This window comes from Centruroides vittatus, unplaced genomic scaffold (genome assembly GCF_030686945.1).
Source record: "Centruroides vittatus isolate TY-2023 unplaced genomic scaffold, ASM3068694v2 contig_1832, whole genome shotgun sequence".
Taxonomy (NCBI): domain Eukaryota; kingdom Metazoa; phylum Arthropoda; class Arachnida; order Scorpiones; family Buthidae; genus Centruroides; species Centruroides vittatus.
This window is the reverse complement of record NW_027121128.1, coordinates 1,687,667-1,711,299: the sequence shown is the minus strand read 5'-3', so window position 1 is coordinate 1,711,299 and position 23,633 is coordinate 1,687,667. Positions and strand designations below refer to the sequence as shown.

At 30.0% G+C, this 23,633-nt stretch overlaps 2 protein-coding genes across 2 annotated transcripts in view; both read left to right on the top strand.

Moving 5' to 3' along the window:
• Positions 1-3,488: 3,488 nt before the first annotated feature.
• LOC136969958 (ATP-dependent RNA helicase DDX55) lies at positions 3,489-5,447 on the top strand. Its single transcript, XM_067264307.1, has one exon. It carries the CDS (start codon positions 3,513-3,515, stop codon positions 5,316-5,318), a length of 1,806 nt encoding a protein of 601 aa, XP_067120408.1. The 5' UTR covers positions 3,489-3,512; the 3' UTR covers positions 5,319-5,447.
• Positions 5,448-6,287: 840 nt separating this feature from the next.
• The window catches only part of LOC136969959 (mitochondrial tRNA methylthiotransferase CDK5RAP1), a 40,213-nt gene continuing 22,867 nt past the window's right edge, over positions 6,288-23,633 (top strand). Inside the window, exons 1-5 of the mRNA XM_067264308.1 lie at positions 6,288-6,652; positions 9,905-10,008; positions 13,729-13,861; positions 20,288-20,416; positions 20,907-20,988. Coding sequence (XP_067120409.1) covers positions 6,376-6,652; positions 9,905-10,008; positions 13,729-13,861; positions 20,288-20,416; positions 20,907-20,988 — 725 coding nt within the window. The 5' untranslated portion in view covers positions 6,288-6,375. The remainder of the gene's footprint in view (positions 6,653-9,904; positions 10,009-13,728; positions 13,862-20,287; positions 20,417-20,906; positions 20,989-23,633) is intronic.

Below are 23,633 nucleotides of genomic sequence, written 5' to 3'. Positions count from 1 at the left end.
AATGCAGAGGACTCAACGATCGTCAGATAAAAATACATCGAAAGAGGTTGAAGTCTCTGGAAATTGAGGTAAACGCCTTGCAATACAAAAAGACATACAAGATTAACAGCGTCACCAGTGAACCCGCCAGATACGTCTACTTCATTTGACAACGAAAAAAATTCGCCGTTTCAGATCTCTGTCGCAGATTACTTCAAGAGGCAATACGCGAGGGAGAGAGAAAGGATTAAGGCTTAACTTGAGGAACGGCTTCTACTGTACTATCTGTACTATTTTAGATGCGATTTTTTGTTTTTGATAGTAACTTAATTTTCAAACGTACAATTATTTATCAAATCAGCCAAATCGTTTGCCCGAGCAAAGCCGGGCTCATTTGCTAGTTGTGAATATCTCGTTCGAAATATACTTGTTTTCTTAGGTAGTGTGCAAAATTTCGGATTTTTTTACGAAATGGCTGCCGAAATATAAGCAATTGAAAAGTGCAAAAATCGCCAATACAGCTGTATTTTTTCCTTCTTTTCTTCATCCGGTCTGCAGACGCTCCTAGAGAAAAAACTACAGGTTCTAGAAAGCTTATATTTTAAATTTAAGCCTTTCTCGTAACGAATGGATGTCATTGAACAAAAGTTTAAAACACAGTTTCTCGCATAGATTAAAAAAATTTCTCCGAATTCATCAAATCCTATCAACACAATTGTAAAAGGTAAACTTTCACGGTTTCACCAAATCCTATACGCATCCGCAAAATTTTCGTCATAACCTATAATATCTGCAAAAATTCATCAAATCCTGACTGTATCACCTACATAAAACTTTCCTCAACTCCTGTAACGTCTCCACAACAGCTTCATCTAATCTTGTAACGCCATCAAAATAGTTTCATTGAATCCTGTAACACCTCCGTAAAGTTTCACAAAATTCTTCAAATAGAACCTAAAAACCTCACCAAATCCCGTTGATATAACTGCAGGAAATTCATAAAATTTTCACAATAAATTCATAAAAATTGTCCATATTTCCATCTTGTAATCAGTTACGCTACGTCAATAAGAAACGAATGTTCCAACCTTAGAATTAGCATCATTGGTTATTCTGCCATAGGAGTTTACAGCCAGTTCTGGTAATATCCAAACAATACTTAATTATTTGGCATTTAACAAAATGTAGTGAACCAAACATCATATTTGACATTTGACGAAGAAATCTTCAATATCTAATATGTTGTAATGACAGTAGACGTCATCACTTAATTGAGATCCTGGAAGGCGTCTGTGGGTACAAATCAACAGCTGAAAAGTAATGGACTCGTGCAGTCAAGACATAAATAATAATTGATTCTAAAACAAAGTTTTCGGCGTAAATTTCGAGTATTTGCAAATATGTAATCAATTTTCAAAATTAAAAGATAAATTATAATTGATATTTAATCGAATAATAAAGTTTGATTGTGTTTAAAAGTTGAATTTCTTTCTTTTAAGAAATAAAATATCTTTATATATCAATAAAACGAACAATTATTAATTGTGACGTCGTCGTCGTCGAATTGGTGTGTTAATTAATAACGTGAGGAGCATCTACCCATAGCCTTAAGGCCTCAAGAGGCCTTAAGCCTGCAGCTTAGTTTAGTGTATGCAGTAGCTATGACTACTCCCTGACTCTAAGCTATAATATATAAAAGGCTCTTCCTCCACACATAAGGCTTAAGGCCTCAAGGGCCTTAAGCCTGCAGCTTAGTTTAGTGTATGCAGTAGCTATGACTAGTCCCTGACTCTAAGCTATAATATATAAAAGGCTCTTCCTCCACACATAAGTTAGTAATAAATTTAAACCACATGAAGATTGTAGCGTAAGGCCAAGTCCGGATTTACACAAGCCAAACTAGTTGCAGCTTAAGACTTCGCGTTACGAATCTACAATTTAAGGCCTCACGTTTTTACACGTATTATCATTTGGCGGAGAAGAAGGGCTTGATATATGTTACAGCTTAAGGCCACAAATATGTTTAAGTTTAGCCCTGCTTAATTTATTTAGCTCACGTGTAAATCCGATCCTGCTTGTGATAATGGTTTATGCTTGAATGTATGAAGTTTTCACTATTTCAGAATAACATCAACAGTAAAGTAAAATTTAGACATTTCAAAATGATTAAATTTTACTTTTCGTCTAAACTGTGAATAAAACTTATTCAGTTATTCTTCTTGCCTGTATCCACAAATGATAAGCAACACAAGAAATGCGATTTAATCCATTGTAGGTATATATTTATTTTAAATCCGTTTGAGCTGTGGATTTATTCAAGTTAGTGGAACTATTTGAAAGGGTGGGTTTATTTTGTCAAAATTAGTTTTTCTATGTGTTGATGCGAGTGGCTGCAGGGGTTGTTAACATCCCCTGCAGCCACTCACATCAACACATGTAAAACCAACCCAAATATTAAGTTTGAGTTGGTTTATTTAGTTACCGCAACGCGACACATGGACAATCTGCCAAGGAAGGATGCTTCCTGGAATGTCTTTTATGGAAAACTGTCCCCTATTTATGTGTTAAAAACGTGAAGAAAACTCTGAAGAGTTTACATGGCCAGTCCGTTGGCCAGGCACCAGATTATTTTTCTACTTCAATATCATTATGTTATTTGTTATATATATTAGCTGGATTTCCGAAAGAGAGAGTCCAAAATGGTCTTTATACCGACACCTCTCCATTCTCTCAGGGACACTAAGTGCTACTGGGATGTGGGTTTATTCAGCCTGCGGGTCTAATCTACGTTGTGTATTATTCGAACCGTAAGTATTGCGGGAAAACCGGTATATTCTAACAATCTGAACAGATTTTTTGAGTGGAACTTTACTTATATTTTAGTAAACAGTAAACGTATTCAGCCTGCCGCTCTGAGAATCCGGGTTCGAGTTCGGATCGGGATATCAGGAGATTATACAGGTGCGGTCTGTCCCAGAATGTCAGGACCCATATTTTACCACTCGTCCTTTTGCAATGTACGTTTGGTCGAATCCATGAATGGTAAAATTAAAATGGCTTTTATTGCACTTAGGGAGGAGAGTCAAAAATGAAAATAAATAATGAAATAAAAAATGTATATGGATGTGAATTCATGTGATAATTTTTATTATTATATATATTTATTTAATTTTTATATATAATATCAGAGATAATGCTATTCTCGACAAATCTCTTACTATGAAAGTAATATATGTAGCATTTATATTTTAATGGATGAAAGTAGGCTATATTGAATGATGAAAACATGAATTACATACAAACTTTTATTGTCGTTTTTGAATTTTTATATGCACATATATATATTTAAATAATTTTAAAATGTTAATTATAGTTAACAATTAAAAAAATTTTCAATTTAATTGATTTTTATTTTAAAAAATGTGGTGCCAGTTTTTGGCTAGTAAAATATGTTCACAGTGGAGAAATTTGACATTCTTACCACGTGGGTTGTACTGTAATGGTTTTTTAGCATGTGGTTACTTTGATTATGTATGTTAAATAATTTTATAAAAAGGAATCTAATCATGGCCGGCGATAATAACATAGAAAGAAGCTGGAAATGTATTAAAGTAAATGCAGAAATTCAAGATGCCATTAAAGATCTTGGATTTAAAGCGATGACTCCAGTACAAGCAGCATGCATCCCGCTTTTTCTCGCAAATAAAGATGTTGTTGTTGAAGCAGTGACAGGCAGTGGGAAGACATTAGCATTCGTTATACCTCTCTTAGAAATTTTATTACGTAAAACTTCCCTAAAGAAGAAAGATGTCGGTGCTATAGTAATATCACCAACGAGAGAACTTGCTACACAAACTGCAGAAGTCCTTGAACATTTTCTGAAGTACGTCCCTCAGTTCACGTATATGTTATTAACTGGTGGATATAAACCAACAGTAGACATAAATAAATTTCAAGAAAATGGAGGTAATATTATCATATCTACACCCGGTCGAATTATGGATATATTTACAAGGAAGACTGATACGTTTAATTTTGCTGCAAATGTAAAAACCCTAGAAGTTTTGATATTGGATGAAGCTGATCGGTTACTTGATCTAGGATTTGAATCAAGTATAAATGACATATTGAGTTATTTGCCAAAACAGAGGCGAACTGGTTTGTTTTCTGCTACTCAGACTAAAGAAGTTAAAGATTTAGTTCGAGCTGGTTTGAGAAATCCTGTTTGGATTGCAGTGAAAGAAAAATCTTCTTTGGGAAATGATCAACGAACTCCTTCCACATTGAGTAATTATTATAAAATCTGTGAAGCAGATTCAAAATTAAACTGGTTAGTAAATTTCTTAAAAAACAGGCCAGCAGAGAAACATCTTGTATTTTTTAGTACATGTGCTTGTGTTGATTATTTTTCAACAATTCTAACTCATCATCTGAAAAATATAAATGTACAAAGTATTCATGGGAAAATGAGAAATAAAAGACAGAAAATATTTAATGAATTTAGGAAAAGAGACAATGGTGTATTAATCTGTACTGATATTATGGCTCGTGGAGTTGATATTCCAGATATAAATTGGGTGATACAGTATGATCCTCCAAGTTCTGCTAGTGCTTTTGTTCATCGCTGTGGAAGAACTGCAAGAATAGGAAATATGGGAAATGCTCTACTTTTGTTGTTACCTACAGAAGATACTTATATTAACTTTTTAAAGTTAAATCAAAATGTTGTAGTTGAAGAAATAAAATTAATTGAAATCTTACAAGATATATTACCTAAAGTAAGAAAGTATGCAATGAAGGATAGAGATTTTTTTGATAAAGGAATGAGAGCCTTTGTCTCATATGTACAAGCTTATGCCAAGCACGAGTGTAATTTATTGTTTCAAATTAGAGATTTAGATTTTGGTAAATTAGCACAAGGATTCGGGTTGCTAAAATTGCCACGAATGCCCGAGTTGAAAGGTAAACGTGTTGAAAATTTTCAGCAGACAAGTATTGATTTTAATTCAATTCCTTACAAAGATAAGGAAAAAGAAGATGAGAGACAGAGAAATTTAGAACAGTATAGAGCAACAGGAACATGGCCTAACAAAAAAAAACACAATCCAAATAAAGGCTCTTGGTCAAAGAAAAAAGAAAAAATTAAGTTAAAAAAAGAGAAAAAAGCAAAAAGAGCACTTAAAAGAAAGAGTTCTCATCAGTTCACTGATAATGATTTAGAAGAACTTGCGCTAGATACCAGATTGATGAAGAAGTTTAAAAAAGGGCGCATTACAAAAGAAGAATTTGATAAGAATTTTTGTGATGAAATAAAAGAAACTGAAGATGTAACTGCTTGAAAGCAATAAATTGAAATACTTTCTGATGTAAAAAATTGAACAATATGATGATTTTTAAGAAAAGCTGTGCTAGATTATTTTTTTGCATTCCAATAATTTGCCAAATAAGCAAAATATTTTATTTTCAGTGTGTGTACGTGTGTGTGTACCTATATGTATATATATAATACGTAAGAAACTTTTAGAAATGTTACAAATAATGAAAAAAACTATTTAGTGTTTTTATTAATTGATAAATTATATACTGTATAATGTAAAAATATATATTTCTAATGAATTAAGTTTTTAGATATTAAAATATGTCATATTCCTAAATTACAAATAATTTAGACAATTTTAGAACTTAGAATGTTCTAAAACATTTTAATTTATTACTACTGCATTAATGGATAAGTATTGACAAGTTGGATTTTGGAACTTAAGCAACAAGTAGATAATGATAAACTGTGGGCCAGAATATTTGCCAATCTGGTATCCTAATGTAAAAGATGCAAGACATGAAATTATTATTATTAGTTATTGTTATTTTTTTAGCTAAACAACATAGAATTGTACAACTAAGACAGTCTGTAGACCCAGTGAACCAGGAATCATGTTTTGAGAACCACTGCTTTACAACATTTGTAAAACAAAAATTATTTAAATTAAAAATATAAGATATTTTTCAAAATCATTAAAAATAAATAGAATTTAGTTTTCTTTCATGATTTTTCATACAGATAATACTATATGATAATATATAAATGTGCAGTACTTTTTTAAAATTCACACCAAGCAAAAGTATTCTAAATCACTTGAAGTTCAAATTTTGCATGTAGCATGTTAAAAAGATGGATACAAACTTATTAAATGCATAACTACGTATTTTTTTGTAATTCAATTGATTATAATTAAAATTTTTATCAGGAATAATTTTTATGTAATATATAATATATATTTGACGACAGATGGCGTTATCCTATTCAAGATGGCAGCCTCCAGTATTGGTGTGCGTGGTATTCGAGTATATGAAGATTTAAAGTAACAGCGAATGGGACAAGTATAATTATCATCAAGAATGAATCATATTCGATTAAGTTATAGGAATTTAGATTATCTTATGCAATGTTTGCGTCGGAGGGTATTCTATAACAGTAGATGTGTGCATTTTGCATCTTGTTTGTACTCGACTAAATCGAATGTAGATGATGATTTTCATAAAAAACTTTGCAGTGGCCCTTCATTGCAAGATTTTCTTGAAACAAACGATTTAAAGAATAAAGAATTATCAATAGTAAATGAAAGCCTCCATCCTTACGTTGATTCTCAAACTGTTGATGGAACAAATAGAAAAGGTAATTCGATATAAATAATAAGCAGGTTTTATTTATTGAATTAAATACAAATGGAAGAGATATGCAGAAATATAAGAAAAATATGAATTTAAAATCTTTTGTATATTTATGTATCTATTAACTGATCAAATTTGATGGAAAATAGTCAGTTTATTGATTTTTTAAAATGTCTGTTGAAGATTTTGGACTTATTGTATGACACCTCTGCTTGAGATTACTACATTTTATTCATGTTTGTCCCTTATTTTAGGATGACCGGACTCCCAGTTTTGTCTGTTTTTAATATTTTATTATTGAATCAATCTTTGAATAGAGCAATTTTATTAACAATCCAATATAATATTGCCAATTTCTGAATCAATAAAGAAATAAATTCTGAAAGTAACCAAAGTTTGATCACTTTTAGGTCCCATTTTCACTGATTCTGAAATGTCTCTAGATTAAACTCTAACAACAACACTGAACATAACTATTATGATAAATAAAACTATGTTTTTATATTGGAACATGGTGTATACTGCTTAAAATATTTAAACACTTCTCACCTGTTAACGTGTAACAGGTGAGAAGTGTTTTAATTCTACAGACGATAGTCTTTTATTTTATTTTTAAATAATAATTCTTATGTAGTCATGACGTAGCGGTAATATTCAAATTCAAGTTTGAAAATTATTCTTTTGAAAATCTGAAGCCGTCCACATAAAAAGAAAAAAAATGTCTAATTTTCTTTTTGTAAATGGACACGCCTGTCGAAAAATTGTTTTTGTATGCAGATCGGAAAGAAAATATGTATATGAAGATAGAAAATTTACCTGTTGAGATATATTTTCAATTAAGAATTTTTAAAAATTTGACTGGAAAGTTAAGTTAATTTACATTTTTTGTTTTCATTTTAGTATTATGCTCGTCTATTACATGTTTACAAAAACCAGACAGCCCTGCTTTGCACGTGCATTCTCCCCGTAATTGAGATGTATTAAAACAACAATATCTGAGATTGAAACACTAAAGCAACAACATGAACTTTCAGTGTTGCTGTTAGAGTTTAATCCACAAAATACAATGTGTCCAGCATCCAAAACGGCTTCACCTTCTACAAAACGTTTCCTGTCGCCGATACACTCTAGAATTTGACAAATTCAATGATTTGTTCTCCATTTGGTCATCGCAGTAGTCGTCACCGATGGAAACTGAATCGGCTCAGGCATTGAACAAACACATGGTCGGTTCCTTACCTGTTTCGGCAGCCATCTTGAGCGCCCTCTGTCGGAGAAATGCGGTGCTTGTTTGCTTCCTGTGATAATGAACCACAGCTTTCTGCCATACAAAACTTCAAAAAATAACTGTTGTGTGGTCAGTTGTAATGTTACCTATATTATTGCGCTGCCAGGTACAAAGTTAACCAGTAATGTGTGATAGTATTTTTAAAAAAATCGATATTAATATTGATAATATGACATACATACATGCAGAATTAATACATTAAGTCAAAATGATCTACAGTCACTTCTCGAGTTACGACCACCTCAACTTATGACCATTCACACTTACAACGAAAAATTTTAAAAATGTATCAATTTTTTATAGTTTTTGTCAAATATATATCTTGCGATTGATTGTGTTCATCTTTAGTTTTGTTCTGCAGTTAGTTACCCTTTGCGTGTGTCTGTGTAAGATGGCTAACTGTTTTGTTGTTAAGTACAGTCACTTCTCGACTTATGACCATTTCGACTGACGTCTGAAGTTGCAGAAACGAACCCTGTCGTAAGTCGAGAAGTGATTGTATTGACTAATGCAGGCATTACTTTGAAACTGCTGAATGTGTATTTATATTATATATTATTTTTAAAAATATACTTATAAATAATATATAAATTTATAATTTATTAAATTTCTATTTATTAAAATATATATAGTTATTAAATATATATATATATATAGGTTACATGTAACATACAAAATTCATACAGGATAAATTCATATATTGCAAGAATGCTATTATTCCTCCACAACAATCAAATGAACAAAATGTTGAAACAAAAGTAATGAACATGAGGTACTAAACTTTAAAATTATCACATTGAAAAATCACCGGTAAGATCATCATCATCAGAATCTTCCTCACTAGAATGTTTTTGTATGGTTGAAGCAGATGATGGTTTTCAAGTGTAACATTTTATTATTGCTTTTAAGTAGCTCCTTTGCTAATAACATTGCTTCACAGGAATCGGTAAGAACTCGACTTTGTAGTTTAGTTTTTATTAAATTTAATTGCAAAAAAATACGTTCAACTGCTGCAGTTTGAATGAGGAAGTGATAAAAACATCTATTTACTGTCAAAGTAAAATAAAAATGAATGTTTTGAAAGGTACTAAATTGAAAGGAAAGATATTAGGATTTCATGAATGGTACTAGGAAAATGGTGTTGGGTATTTTGGTACTGGAATAAGTAAAAAGGTACTAGATTAGTTCAAAAGTACTAGGTGGAACAACACTGGTGCCGCCTTTGTAGCCCCGATTCTGTTACCTGGCGTCGTTGGTAGAGGCACCTTGATCTAGTTTCGCCATTCCTTCCACTAGCTCTATAAGATTAAGAGAACAGGAGTGATTCTGAAGAATAAGAATTGGTAAATTTTTATATTTTAATAGGTATAAATATGTCCATTTTACTCAACACAATATAATTTAAATATACAAAAGTGGTCCACCTCATTAGAAAACTAATATATCAAAACTAACAGATTTTTTTAAAACTCTTCCATTCTGTAGATATTACCAGGATCCTTTTCCACACCTGGATATCCCCATCTCAATACCCATCATGGGCAAATCCATTATGGGCATTACAATATTTAGGTAGTAAGGGACAGTCTGATGTATTTTGTCAATCCACTGTTGAGAATTGAGCCAACCTGGATTCAAACATGGATTCCTCAAAGTGACTGTCTGTGCTTTTAGTATCTTATCTATTTGGTATTTGCCAAAATGATTTGAGCATTTAACCTAAATTTGATAGGCATTTGAAATTACTTCATTTGACTCTTGAAGTTAAATGTGCAAATTCAAAAGCATTTAATGATTTTTTAGTTTTTATTACTTTATTTTATGATATAATGTGTTCTGAATTCTAAAATATATATCATATTAATAAAGCAATAAGCATTAATTAATTTTCATGCATTACTAATTTCTTGTTTAAGTTTTATACCATGAAAATATATAATTTTTATGACTAATATTTAAATTTTACAGTTTATATACAAACTTATGGTTGCCAGATGAATGTAAATGATACAGAAATTGTGTGGGCAATATTGGAAAAGGCTGGATATTGTAAAGTTGATAGCAAAGAATTTGTAAGTATTGATAAAATTGTTTAAATATAATATAAATTTGAATCTACATATACTTTGATTTATAAAGGCGTGTCTACTAATTTCGAGGACTGAATTTGTTTAGAAAAAGTTTTTGGCAGAGATGATTCAATTTAGTATCAGTCTTCAAAATACACTCCTCTCTTACCTATACAGATTTTTGCTCATAGTAATAATTTACATATACTCTCATAAAATGATCTTTTTGGAATGCTGTTTAGTTACCTCCATACATCCTTTTGGTTTTCAGAAATTAAAAATTGCTTCCCTTCAAAACAAATTTTAATGTGGAACAGGAAGTGATCAATTTGGGTTCACCAGATAGTTGAGGTTCTGTTCTTCAAATTAAAATTTTCTTTGAAAGTGAGACAATTTCAGTCAATTTTTGAAAACCAAGAACCTGTACAGATGTGAAGATGGATGCACATACGTGACACAGAATGGAAAGGTAATGCATTTCTGTCGACGTTTGTTGCCAGAAATGTTGAAATGTTGCCACTTTTTGTCACATTACAAAAGTAGAGTAAAAATCACCTTTTACAGCTTAGGTGATAGAGATGTATTTTCTACAACTAATCATAGCTCAGTTCATTAGTTATGTTAATGTCATATGAGTATATGAATTGTGTACGTGTATTTATTTAATGGCGAAAGGTTTCTTTGTTCTGTGCAAAATAATTTCTTTTTATATAATTATCTCTACTTTAATAAGAATTTAAAATTATAAGCATAATAATGAGAAAAAATGCTTAATTCTGGAAACAAAATTAAATTTTTCTTCAGTAACATTTTTGTTTTTTTATGAGAATGTCACCAGCTGTGAAAATTAGCAAGCACGTTAGAATGAATGCATTTGAAAGAGAACATCTCTATGTTCAAACATTTTCAAGTTTAAAATTACAAGGAAAGTTATAATTATTCAGAAATTGATAAAACGAAGTAAAATCAAAATAAATTAAAACCACAAATTATACATAAATTCAATTAAATAGAACACACTACAACATTAAATGTGGACTTTCGGCTACTCATACTACATGACCTTCAACAAACATTCCCCATATATCGACGCTTCCTATAGATAAAGTTGGAAAGGACTTTTTCAATAAAAAAATAATAGTATAAAAGTCAAAATAGCAGTCTATCTACTAGACAAAGAAGTCATGGGCATTAATAATTCTAAGCTTGCTTGTGAAAAGATATATGTAGCACTGCTTGCTCCATTAATTGGATCATTTGCTTATCTGCCCATTTTTTAATGGTTATAAGGTTTCTTCAATCAACCTGGACCTTCTTATCTAATGCCCATTGCATCAATGTAATAGCACTTTGTTCTTCTGTATAGTTATAGTGCTCCTTAACATGCTGCTATAGCATTCTGTATGTCAATCCTATGTAGTAAAAATCTTTTCCTCCTTTAGTAAGTTGATCATTAAAAGCAAAGTGTGATTCAGATGAATGTAGGTATATTAAAATATATTTTCATATAAAATTTATTTATAATTTTAATGTTTCTTATTTTACATTTTCTCTTTTGCCATAATCTTGATAAATAAAACAAATGGTATAAAAATAAAAGTTGTAAACAGAAATGACAGGGACTCCCTCATCCTTGACATTTTGAATGCTGAACACATATGCCAAGAAACAAACCACTTTAAGTTCAGTCTTCAAACTTAATAGACATACAGTACCTTGTATGTGTATTGTATTCATAAATTTAGAGCATTTGTTCTGAATAATATTAAATTTCCTGTATATATCTAAAAAATTTAAAAATGCAGCATACAATATTAGTTTGTGTAATGACTTGAAGGTCTTCCTGCTGTTCGATCAACTGATAAATCAGCTAGATTAATTCTTCAACTGAAATTTAATTATAGTAATTAATAATTTAAATTTTACTGTCATTGTACTGGATGTTTCTTTATTATTATGAATTTTCATAAATTAATTAATAAAAAATACACATTATGTTGTAGTACATTGCTATAACTACATTTAGAAGTTACTAGTTTTAATTGTTTTTTTTTAATAGTCTATATATTAAAAATTTTTAGTTGTATGTAATGTATGTTTGTAATCAACATACATTCGTTTTTATATATATAGAAGATATGTCTGTGTGTTTGTCCTTCATGCATTACCACACCATTTATCCGATTGCCATGAAACTTCGGGAAGTTGTTTAATACACTTACGCGAAGGTTTGTGGCATATGTGAAGACCACCATTTCCCCCCTTTCAAAAATATATTTATATATGGATTAAGGCTTTTATGTCCAACAGATGGTGCTAACTCTGATGACCTAAGTTTGCTTTTCTGTGAGGCATTATGCTTTTCTGTGAGAATGGACTAAAGCAGATCATTTTCTATCTATCTATATAAATAAAATATAACGTTTGTTTGTTCCTACCGATTCCTTTGAAATTTTGACACAACGTTCGAATACGCACGTCTTTTTATATAATATACATGTTGAAATTCCCCCCACTGGGGGAGATGGACAGGATTAAAGCTTACCGTGAAGAACTTGGCTTCTATTATACTATTTTAGATGCGGTTTTTTGTGTTTTAATAGAGTTCGTCAAGAGAATGTACACTAAGAAGGGATTTTTTGAAATTCCCCCCATGGGGGAAGTGTTATACATTTAATAATAGATACAATTTGTAGAAAAAGCCATATCCAAAGCGTTAAAGTTCAGTAATGACAGCTTACTCAAAAACTCACCAACACTGACGAACGTCACAAGCGCCCCCCGATGAAAACAAATTACTAAACTGTAGTTCTGTATGGAGGTATTGCCCCCAACAGTGGCAGAGAAAATTATCATTTAAATTGAAGAAACAACATTACAGAGAGAACAGGGATTATCGATCTCAGACGCATTTATTGAAGAGCTTCTGGGAACAGTGATCGTATGCCTCACCTCACCTTCTGACCTGTATGTCATGTCTTAAACACTCTCTCTGTTCATGAGCACAATTCAAAACAAATATAATTTTTTTAACAATTTCAATTAAAAATTGCTATTGCAAATTAACTTACTTGTGCATTTTTTTATTTCTACAGTTTTTATGAGTTGAGTGTACAGTGGACCCCTGATATAACATGTGTGTCGGGCGGGAAACAACACCCGCGTTATAAGGTAAACTGCGTTAAACCGAGCGGCGCGGTGTAATGCAGTTCGCCTCTTTACTTTAGCAATAATGTCAAGCTTTTCTTTTACTCATCATGCATACAATAATCAAACACTATTCAAAATACATGCAGAAACTCAATACATACACAATAACTCAATATGCAGTAACAATAAAATGCGCTACTCACTAACGCCGCATGGACCTGTTTAAACGTGTTTGAGCTTATCGTATCGCGAACATCGCCTGCACTATAACCATGTGTGCGGTATAGTGAGCAGCGCTATAACGAAGGTCCACTGTATTGATTAAGTAGAAATTTTTTGTAGATTTTGTCTTATTTATTATTTTTTTTTTCTATTTTCATTTTTCTTGGAAGTTTCTAATATGCTTTTAAGAAATTTTTAGAAAGATTAAATATAAAAACTGATTTTTATATTTTCTTTTTTACTTTTTGATTATTTCATCTAATTTTGTTTATGAATACTTTTTCAAGTAATTTTTATTATTTATAAAAACTAATTAACTTGCCATGTTAATGAGAAATTTTTAAATTTCAGGCTGATGTAATTCTTGTTGTAACATGTGCAATTCGAGAGGGAGCAGAACAGAAGATCTGGCATCTGCTAGACTATTTAAAGTCACTGAAAAGAAGGAGAAAATCAAAGTTCCCATTAAAAGTTGGTGTTTTAGGTAAATTTAAACATCGTTATGAAAAACTTCAAATTTATCGAACTGAGTTTAATTATTTATTGCATTTCTTTAACATTAGTATAAGTTTTTCTATCTAATCTTTTTTATTACAGTAGGTGATTTAGATTGTAAGTTGAATAAAAAGGAAAGTCAGTAATTATTTTGTTATATAATGCATTTCTTTTTGTCTTAATTACACACTCATTATCTAAACTTTACTTAATCTGAACCAGTTTTGTTTGTTTTTCTGCTAACAAAGGAATTACAGAATATTTTTTTTAATATAAAGAATTTATAAATCTGTATAATTTTATAAATTCTTCATGTTAACAACTACTATTTTACAACTGGTTGAAACTAGAAATTAATAAACACTGCAAAAACCTAACAAACCAGCAACAAAATTATAAACCAAGTGCGAATGGTTTTGTCCGTGTTAATAGGCATTGTCAACATTGTTCGGCAATTCCAAAGAGATAGAATAACATAGAGCTAAGCTGGTTACTACAGCTGAAGCGAATTGAAGTGCAGCAGCCATGACAGTTGAAGTGGACTCCATCTATTGACTAAATTTACGTTAATGATAACTGAAGATATTTTGCAATTTAGATAAAATCAATAAAGTTGTTTTTTTACATATACAATGTATCAAAATATATTCTGTAAAATTGATCGTAATTCTATTATATTATTTCATAAAATTACAATGTTTTTAGCAAAATTTTCTGGATATTTAGAAAAATTTTACAAATGAAAAATTATAATTTTATTAAATAATAAAAATTAATTTTAATATACACATATCAACATTACAATACATATTAAGCATAAAGTTTTACAGTGCAATGCAAAATATATTACACATACTGTATATCATATTTAAAAAATAATGATGTGTATCACTGTTGTTTAAATATAATCATTTTTGTAAACATTTGTCTTAATTATGTCCCTCTAATCTTAATACTTTCCATTTGACACATATAGTTAATACGAATTATAAAAAATTCACTCCAGACATATTAATTTGCTATTTGTTCTATATTTTTTAAATCAATTATTAGACTAATTATTGGAATCTTCTTTTAAGAAGTGGACAGTTTTTACAATCATTCAGTTCACTGAAATAATCAATTCCTTTGTTAATAATTTTCAAACATTGGTTTTTGTTTCTGTTTGTGACTGGACTCTTTGCCCATCTCCCCATTGGATGACAAGAATTAAGCAGGTCAAATATCTCATTTACTTTCAATGTGAATTCAGCAGTTGCATTAACATTATTAAAGCCTTCTATGCAATTTTCTTTACAAAATATAAAAGCATTAGTTAAGATCAACTTAATGTCTGTACTGCTATATTTACCTTCATTTTTTGCCTCTACCATTCAATGTGATATGATTTTAGTTTATTTGAGACATGAAGACCTTTATTCTGTAAGTTATATAACTGAATAAAATATTGCCATTTAATAATTTTGTCATTGTTCTCACCCATCTTTAAGATTCCTCATCAATTTCAACATATGAGCTGCATTAAGAAATGCATAAACTTTAATTTCTTCTGTTGAAGGATGATAAAACCAGTTTTCAAATTTTCTACATCAAAGTTAATTCCCAATTCTTTATACATTGAAATATTTGATGCAGATCCATCACATGTTATTGCAATTACATGAGCACCAACTGAATATAATTTCTCTAAATATTGTTTTATCAGATTTGCTTTAACTGTACTTTGTATTCCATTAATCAAACAGTAACCGACAGGAATTTACCAGTCTTTGTTGACTGCAGTAACTAAAAATACAAGTGCTTCTGTTGCCATGAGAGTATCATCAGCATTAAGATTTCCATGACCAAGATCAGTATATCCTATTATTTCTTTCCCATCCCCATCAACTTGCTTTTTAATTGCCATTTCATCAATAATTAAGCAAGTTTTAGTTTCATCTCTGATTTTTATAAAAGACTGTTCAGTAAAGCCAGGACTATCATCAATATAAGAAGACCATTTCCTAGAGAACTAGGAGCAGGTAGTTTAATAAACTGTCTTAGATACTCATATGCCTTACTAGAATAAAAGTGAATAGTTAAAGCAAACTTTTTAACTTCTGGATATTCATTGCCTACAATACCAAACAGCTGATGTTTTAATAGATCACAAGTTATTTTCTATCATTATAGCATCAGATTTAGAAAGTATTTCTCTGAGTCTTTGAATAATGTTTTTTGAATTTCTTTTATTAGACTGTCTGCTACGTTTAAGTTTCTTTTTCGTTCACATTTCTGTCTTGTTAAAATTAACATTTCATGCACTTTCTTTGGAGATGGCAAACAATGTGTGATCATGAGACTGATACTTCATATTCTACCTTTGCAATTTTTTCTTTACAGGCTTCTGAAATAGGGTCTTTAGATGTTCGTTAAGCCATTTCTTAAGAAGGGATTCATCAGCGAGTGGAAACCTGACAAAGAAAAAGTTTTATTTTAAATTTCACTATCATCCGATTTAGGCCTACTTATCACTGATAATAACCACTCTAAAATTCATAATTTGATATGTATAAGGTTCTATCCAAAACATTTCTAATTATTTAAATTTTTATAAAATCTAACAACTTCATTTTGCTACTTATTCAATTCATGAAACCAACTTTAAATAATACTACGAATAACCTAATGAATTTGATGCTCATATATAATCCACCTGAAGACATATTAATATTGAATGAAATTTCTAAACAAATAGAACTTTGGCACTACATGACTCCTTACTGCTTATTAGTCGGCGACTTCAACGCGAGAATTGCAGAGATAGTGGACTCTGAATATACTGGCAACAACCTTCTAATACAAAATATCCGTCAATCAAAAGATAAGCACTTAAATAACCTCGGTCAAAAGTTAATTGAAATAATAAAAAATCTCAAAATGTATATAATAAACGGACGGATTAAGAATGATATCCCTGCTGAATATACCTGCCTAACTCATAATGGAAAATCAACTATTGATTACACGATGTGTTCGGAGCTATTATTGGATTACTGCTTACGATTTGATGTTCTTGATTTTGATATTTTGGATCACTTTCCCACAAAAACAACTTTCTTATTCTTTATGGAAAAAAACTCTAAAAATATCTTGGAAGGAAAAATAAGTATACAATATAAACTAAATAAATACGCCAATGAATTTGAAAACCAATTTGATAATATACCGAAAATTACAGAATTTAACAGTGAAGAAATATATAACCTAATGATAAATATAATGAATAATTATATAACTGTGAATAGCGACAGGAAGAAACCTCATAAAAAACCTGAACAGGGATGGTTTGACTACGACTGCCATAATAAGAAAAAGGAAAAATTAGCAAAACTAAAAACGTTCAGACTACATTCAAATGAAATCAACTTTAATAATTATAAGGATGCTAAACGAATGTATAATAACCTAATTAAGACAAAAAAGAAAAACTATTTTAGAAAGCTCGAATCAAATCTAATTCAACGTAATAAGGACAATAAATTTTTTTGGTCCACTGTAAGGAAATACCGACCTAAACCTTGTATAAATGAAATCTCTACAACTATTGACTTTGATACCTGGAAAAACTTTTTTCAGTGTTACCCAAGTATTTACCTAAAACCTTTAACAATAAATAGCGCTAAAGATTACGACGAATATCTAGATGCCGATTTTACAATCGAAGAATTAAATAATGCAATTCAAAAAACTAAAAGCCACACAGCTTCAGGTCATGATAATATTCCCACGAAATTTTTAAAATTAATGTCTAATAGCTCTAGATCAAAGTTACTTCATTTATGTAACACTATGTATAAAACATCTACTTTTCCTGAATCTTGGAATACAGTTAATCTAACCATGATTTATAAAAAGGGTGACAAATCATCTCCAAATAACTATAGACCTATCGCATTGCTATCAACGTTAAGAAAATGTTTTACCTCCATAATAGCAAACAGGTTTCAACAATGGACTAAAACTAATGATTTAGAAGCCAAATTTCAATACGCCTTTACAAAAAACAAAGGAACAGAATCTGCTATATTTATCTTATTAATGATAATTCAACTGCATCTTTTAAAAAAACACAGGAAAGTCTACACCGCATTTATAGACATTAAAAAAGCCTTTGACTCAATCTACACACCACTATTAATAAATAAATTAAAAGCTAATGGTGCAAGTGTCAAATTCACTTCCTCAATAAAACAATTATATGGTAATTATACTGTTAGAATCAAACATGGTAATTCGATATCTCCTCCTCTAAATCTTTCACGTGGTGTTCTACAAGGAGATCCTCTGTCACCATATCTGTTTAATTTTTATTTAAGGGACATTGATCAACTTTTTAATTATTCCTCAGATGGCATTGAGATAAACAATACCTCTTTTCATTACATCCTTTTCGCTGACGACTTAGTAATTTTGGCTCCAAACAAAATATCTCTGCAACGCAAAATCAATCAACTTAATCATTATCTCAACTCAATTTACCTTGAAATAAATCCTACAAAAACCAACATTGTCATATTTCGCAAAAACAAAAAACTAGCTAACAAGGATTTGAAAATTTACCACGAAAACACTCTGCTACAAATAACTAATGAAGTCAAGTATTTGGGAGTAGAATTTGATTGGAACTTAACCTTTAAACATCAAGTGTCAAAGTTAAATGTCAGAGTCAAAAAGGCAATTGATAACCTCTTATTTTTATGTTCAACAATGAAAACGTCAAATTTAAATATTCATCTTAAGCTTTATAATACTACAATAAGTCCTATCATTTATTATGCCAGTCCAATTTGGAGCTTGGACTACATTTACAGTCTTGAATCTTTGCATATCTATTTCCTACGTAAATTGCTACAACTAGAAAATACTATACCTGGATATGCCATTCGACACGAAACATCTCGTTCCTGGATCTTTCCTCAATTGTTAAAAAGAATAATAAAATTTTACTACCGATTTAACTATAAAAGTGACGACAATATCAAATCATTATACCAAGAAATGGTAAAACAAAGTAAAAATAACAATAATAAACAGTTATGGCAATATAAAATTCGAAGAATATTAAATTCTTTTGGAATATCGGAACTATTGTTTACAGACTCAATTCAGGACTGGAAATATGGTTACACTCTTTTGATGAATTCTGCTATCGCTCAATCAATCAATAAAGATCAACTTTCCTTAACCCAAAGCAATTATCATCCCTGGTACACCAATATCTTAAATATTCCTTCGTTCCAACCTTATATATGGCTACCAGTAGACCTGAATGTAAAACGATTAATAATTCAACTACGTTTAAATAAATACTCACTTTTTATTAATAACACTTATATAAATCTTTCAAATAAATACTGCCTGCTATGTCAACAAGAAGACTTCTCGGTGTTTCACCTTCTACAAAACTGTCAACCCTTGAATAATATACGAGAAAAATGCAATATCAAAAATATATGCTGCTTAAAATCACCTATTGACTTTAAAAATAAACTAAACAACATTAATAAAAAAGATGCTTATAAAATTTTCAACTTTTTTGTTAAATTTACTGAGAAAATTCTCTGTACTATCTAACAATTGGTTACCAATACAACTTTGAATTTAGAAAATGAATGACTAAGACAACTTGTATTTTTTGAGTTGTTAAAACATCAATTAATGTTACGTTGGTGAATCATGTAAACTTATTGATCTATGTTTCTATATTATGTCTTTTCCTACATATGTACATAAAATAAAATGTAACTTAATATTACTATCTGTATTCCCCCCAATATAGGGGAAATTCCCTTGGAAAATAAAATGAATATATTCTATTATTTAAATTTTTATTAATTAGACAGCATTTTAAAGCAAGTTTGACACTTTTTGTTTACTTTTATTAAATTAATCTTTAAATATTTTATTAGACATAGAAAAGCATAGTGTGAGTAAGATTAATAATTATAACTTACTTGTGAAATGAAATTCCCGAACTTTTCCTGTAACTGTTGGTACAATTGATAGCGGCACAAAAATGAGGCATGATTATTTCATACGGTATGCTTCGCTATAAATCCACTGAAACTGTCATGGCATTCTTCTCTTCAATCAGCTTCAAAAAGTGGTGCTGTAATCACTGCTACTGGCACTCTATGTTATTCTATCTTATTGGGCAATCCCCAGTGTTTTTCTCAGCAGTTTGTTGCCTGATAATGCTCGTTTAACACGGGTGAAAATGTTTGCACTTAGTGTATAATTTTTCTGCTGGTTTGTTGGTTGGGTTGCTGAGCGGATGAAATCCATTTATTACTAAATGTAAATAGTCTTTTTATCAAATATTTGAAAAATAACTATGAAAATATTAGAATGTATTTCGATGATGTCATTATAGGCTGTATGGCTGAACGACTGAAAACAAAACTCTTAGAAGCAGACAAAGCGGTGGATATTGTAGCTGGTCCGGACAGTTATAGAGATCTTCCTCGGCTACTTTCCCTAGCGGATGATGGTCAAGAAGCAGGTAGGTATATTTTTCATTTTAGAAATATTAATACATTAAAGGAATAATCAGTTATGTTTACGTTAATACTATATATAAAAATAACAGACAATTTCTTTCCAGATGTATAAATGCATTAAGTAATTTTAATAAATTTAATCACAGTTTATTAAATGATTTAAGCATGTAAATATGTTAAAATTATTTTATACACATTATTTTTTTCATATATGATACTGAAGTTAATTTCTCATTTCCTAGTTAATAATTTCATTTGCACATGAATTAGTTTACATTTTTTTTTTTTTAATTCATATTTCAAAATAAAACAATGAAATTAATAGAAAAGTGATATAATAAATTGATCAGAAATATGAATAATATTTTAATTAAAACAGTAATTAGAAAAAAATATTTGAAAAATTGTGAAAAAATTCTATTTATTCACAATGTTTTTATTAATTTAACTAACTATTACAGTATTTATTAATTTTAAGTTATAATTTTTCAGTTAATGTGATTCTTTCACTAGAAGAGACTTATGCCGATATTACACCTGTCCGAATTAATCCCAATTCGCCAAGTGCTTTTGTGTAAGCCACAGTTTAAGTTTTTTTTTTCCATTAAATTATTTTCTAAGTTGTTGAAGTCATCATCATCATTATCAACTTTTTTTAATTTGATGAAATTCATGAAATTTCTATTAAGACTAAATAATAATCGTATTAAAAGTGGGAAATTTTATTAACTTACTCTTTCATTTTCATTAATAAAAAATATATTTCTGTTTTCATATCTTATTTTGATTTTATAAAAGTTTTTTCTTATTTTATTACTAAATTAATTGAATTGAATTAAATGAATGTAGTTTTAACACAATGTACAGCACATAATTATGTAAAACATACATAAATCACATATTTCAAGAATTTAGTTTTTTTAATAAATAAATAGAAAATTTTAAAAATAAAAATGTGCATAAAATGTTTTATATATTTTTACATTTTAAACATACTTTTACCAAATGCAGTATTGAAATATTTATTCGTAAATTTCTTCTTTACAAGTGGTAAGTTACATTGCTCTTATATTGAGAACCAAACTTTGTGAACTTTTTTTGGATTATTTTCATCTATATTTGATTTATACATACATATAAATAAGAGCAGCTGATATCACTTATCGTCAATTTAATGTTCTTTTAAATTAGTTAATTATCATCAAAAATTAACTTTTGATAAATTCAGTATCAATTCATTTCAATTCAAAAAATTTGTTATTTGGAAAAGTGTATTTATAAATCCAAATCCAAATACTTCCAAATTTGTAAATCTAAAAATATAAATAATTTATATTATTCTCATTTTGCTGTCTGATAATCTAATTATAAAACAATACAATGCATAGTTATCTATATATATTTTACAGTAAAAACCTGTTTCTAGTGAAAACGTGTTTTAACTAGTTGAAACTAGTTTTTACTGGATGTTATTGTTAAAACTAATTTACTGCTAGTCAAAAATGAATTTGAGTTAAAACTAGTTTTAACTAGACAAAACGGGTTTTAACAAAATGGCTTAGTAAAAGCTGTTTCGACCAAGGTCATTCAGCTAACACGTTCCTATAGCGTATGATGAATTTCGTATCGCTTTAATCTTTTTCCCCCAACATCTTGTTTACGTTTATTTTGCGATCCCTCCTAAGGCAATATAGGTCAGTCAGGCGATATTATTTTAAAAGTTCACCAAAAATCAAATTATCATTATATCTATATGAAAAAAATCACTTTACATTTATTAATATCTTTAGTTTTAAATACAATATTTTTCAATGCATTTTATTAGAAAAATTTATAAGGAAAAAAATAATATATATCAGAACTGACACACAAACTTGATAATTTGTAACATTTTGTGAAAATTAACATTGTCTAGTAACATAGTTGTTTGTTGGCACTGAGCCAGAAAGACGTAGAATATTGTTTTGTACAATTCGATATAACACTTATGCATGTATGTTTATTCGTTGTGAAATTATCGCACATTATATCAAACATTTGTTTGAAATCAAAATTTTATACTGCTATCAACTAATATAATGAATTATTATACTTTATTCACTTCATATCGAACGAGATTATATCTGTTAATAAATTTTACAAAAATCGATATTTACTAAAGTAACGATGAATCGGTACCCTCGAAGTTTTGCTTAAAAAGCCAGGGTACCGATCGATCGGTGCCTTCGGGGACAAAGGGTTAATTAATGTTAATAACACAGATGTGTGGCCAATATTTTTAATAAATATCATATTAAATAATACAAATGTTTTAATCCCAATCATCACTTTATTTATTTTTCCCAAACATATTTATGTAGCTAAAATTAGTTTTAACTAATGTTAAAAGTTAAAAAGTTAATGTTTGATTTTAGTTTTATTTAAAATCAAAACATGTACAGCAGTAAATTCTAGTTTTAACTAGACAAAACGGGTTATAACAATGACATCCAGTAAAAACTAGTTTCAACTAGTTAAAACGCATTTTCACTAAAAACGGGTTTTTACTGTAACACACATAATCGAGACGAGTTGATGATAATAATAATAATAATAATAATAATAATAATAATAATAATAATAACTCTCCCGTGGTCACCACCTGGTCGTGGTGGGAGAGCCCAGTAATTTTACTGATCCATAGGGCAATGCAGGCTGGAGCACAAGCTCCTAGTAGGGACACCCATGCCAGTAAGGTCTATGGGGAGAAATGAAGCTAAGAGTGACCACACCCACATTCTGCAGTGATATTTATTATGGTAATAACTAGATCAAAGTGTGATACCGGCTCGGACGTCGCCCGGGTTAACAAGGTTCGCGTTCGTGGGTTAGGCAGAGGTTCACATTCAAAAAATAGGTCACAGTCTCCCTTGGTTAATGGTGGCGAAAGCAGCACCGGCTCAAGCATGGCTACTGCAATGCCCTCAACAGATGTGAGGAACCAATCCAGCCTTGATGTTTCTGTGGCAATGCATCCACAGACCACAAAGGCTGGAAAACCATGCCAACGGATGAAATGGACAGTAGAAATAAACGAGTTTATCATCTGTACTTACTACACCATCACAAAACTTGAAACAAACATGACAGCATACAGACAACAACTACACCATAGATTTACACAACAGTATCCTCACCTCACTGTCACCGAACAAAGGGTTGTTGATCAAAAAAGAACAA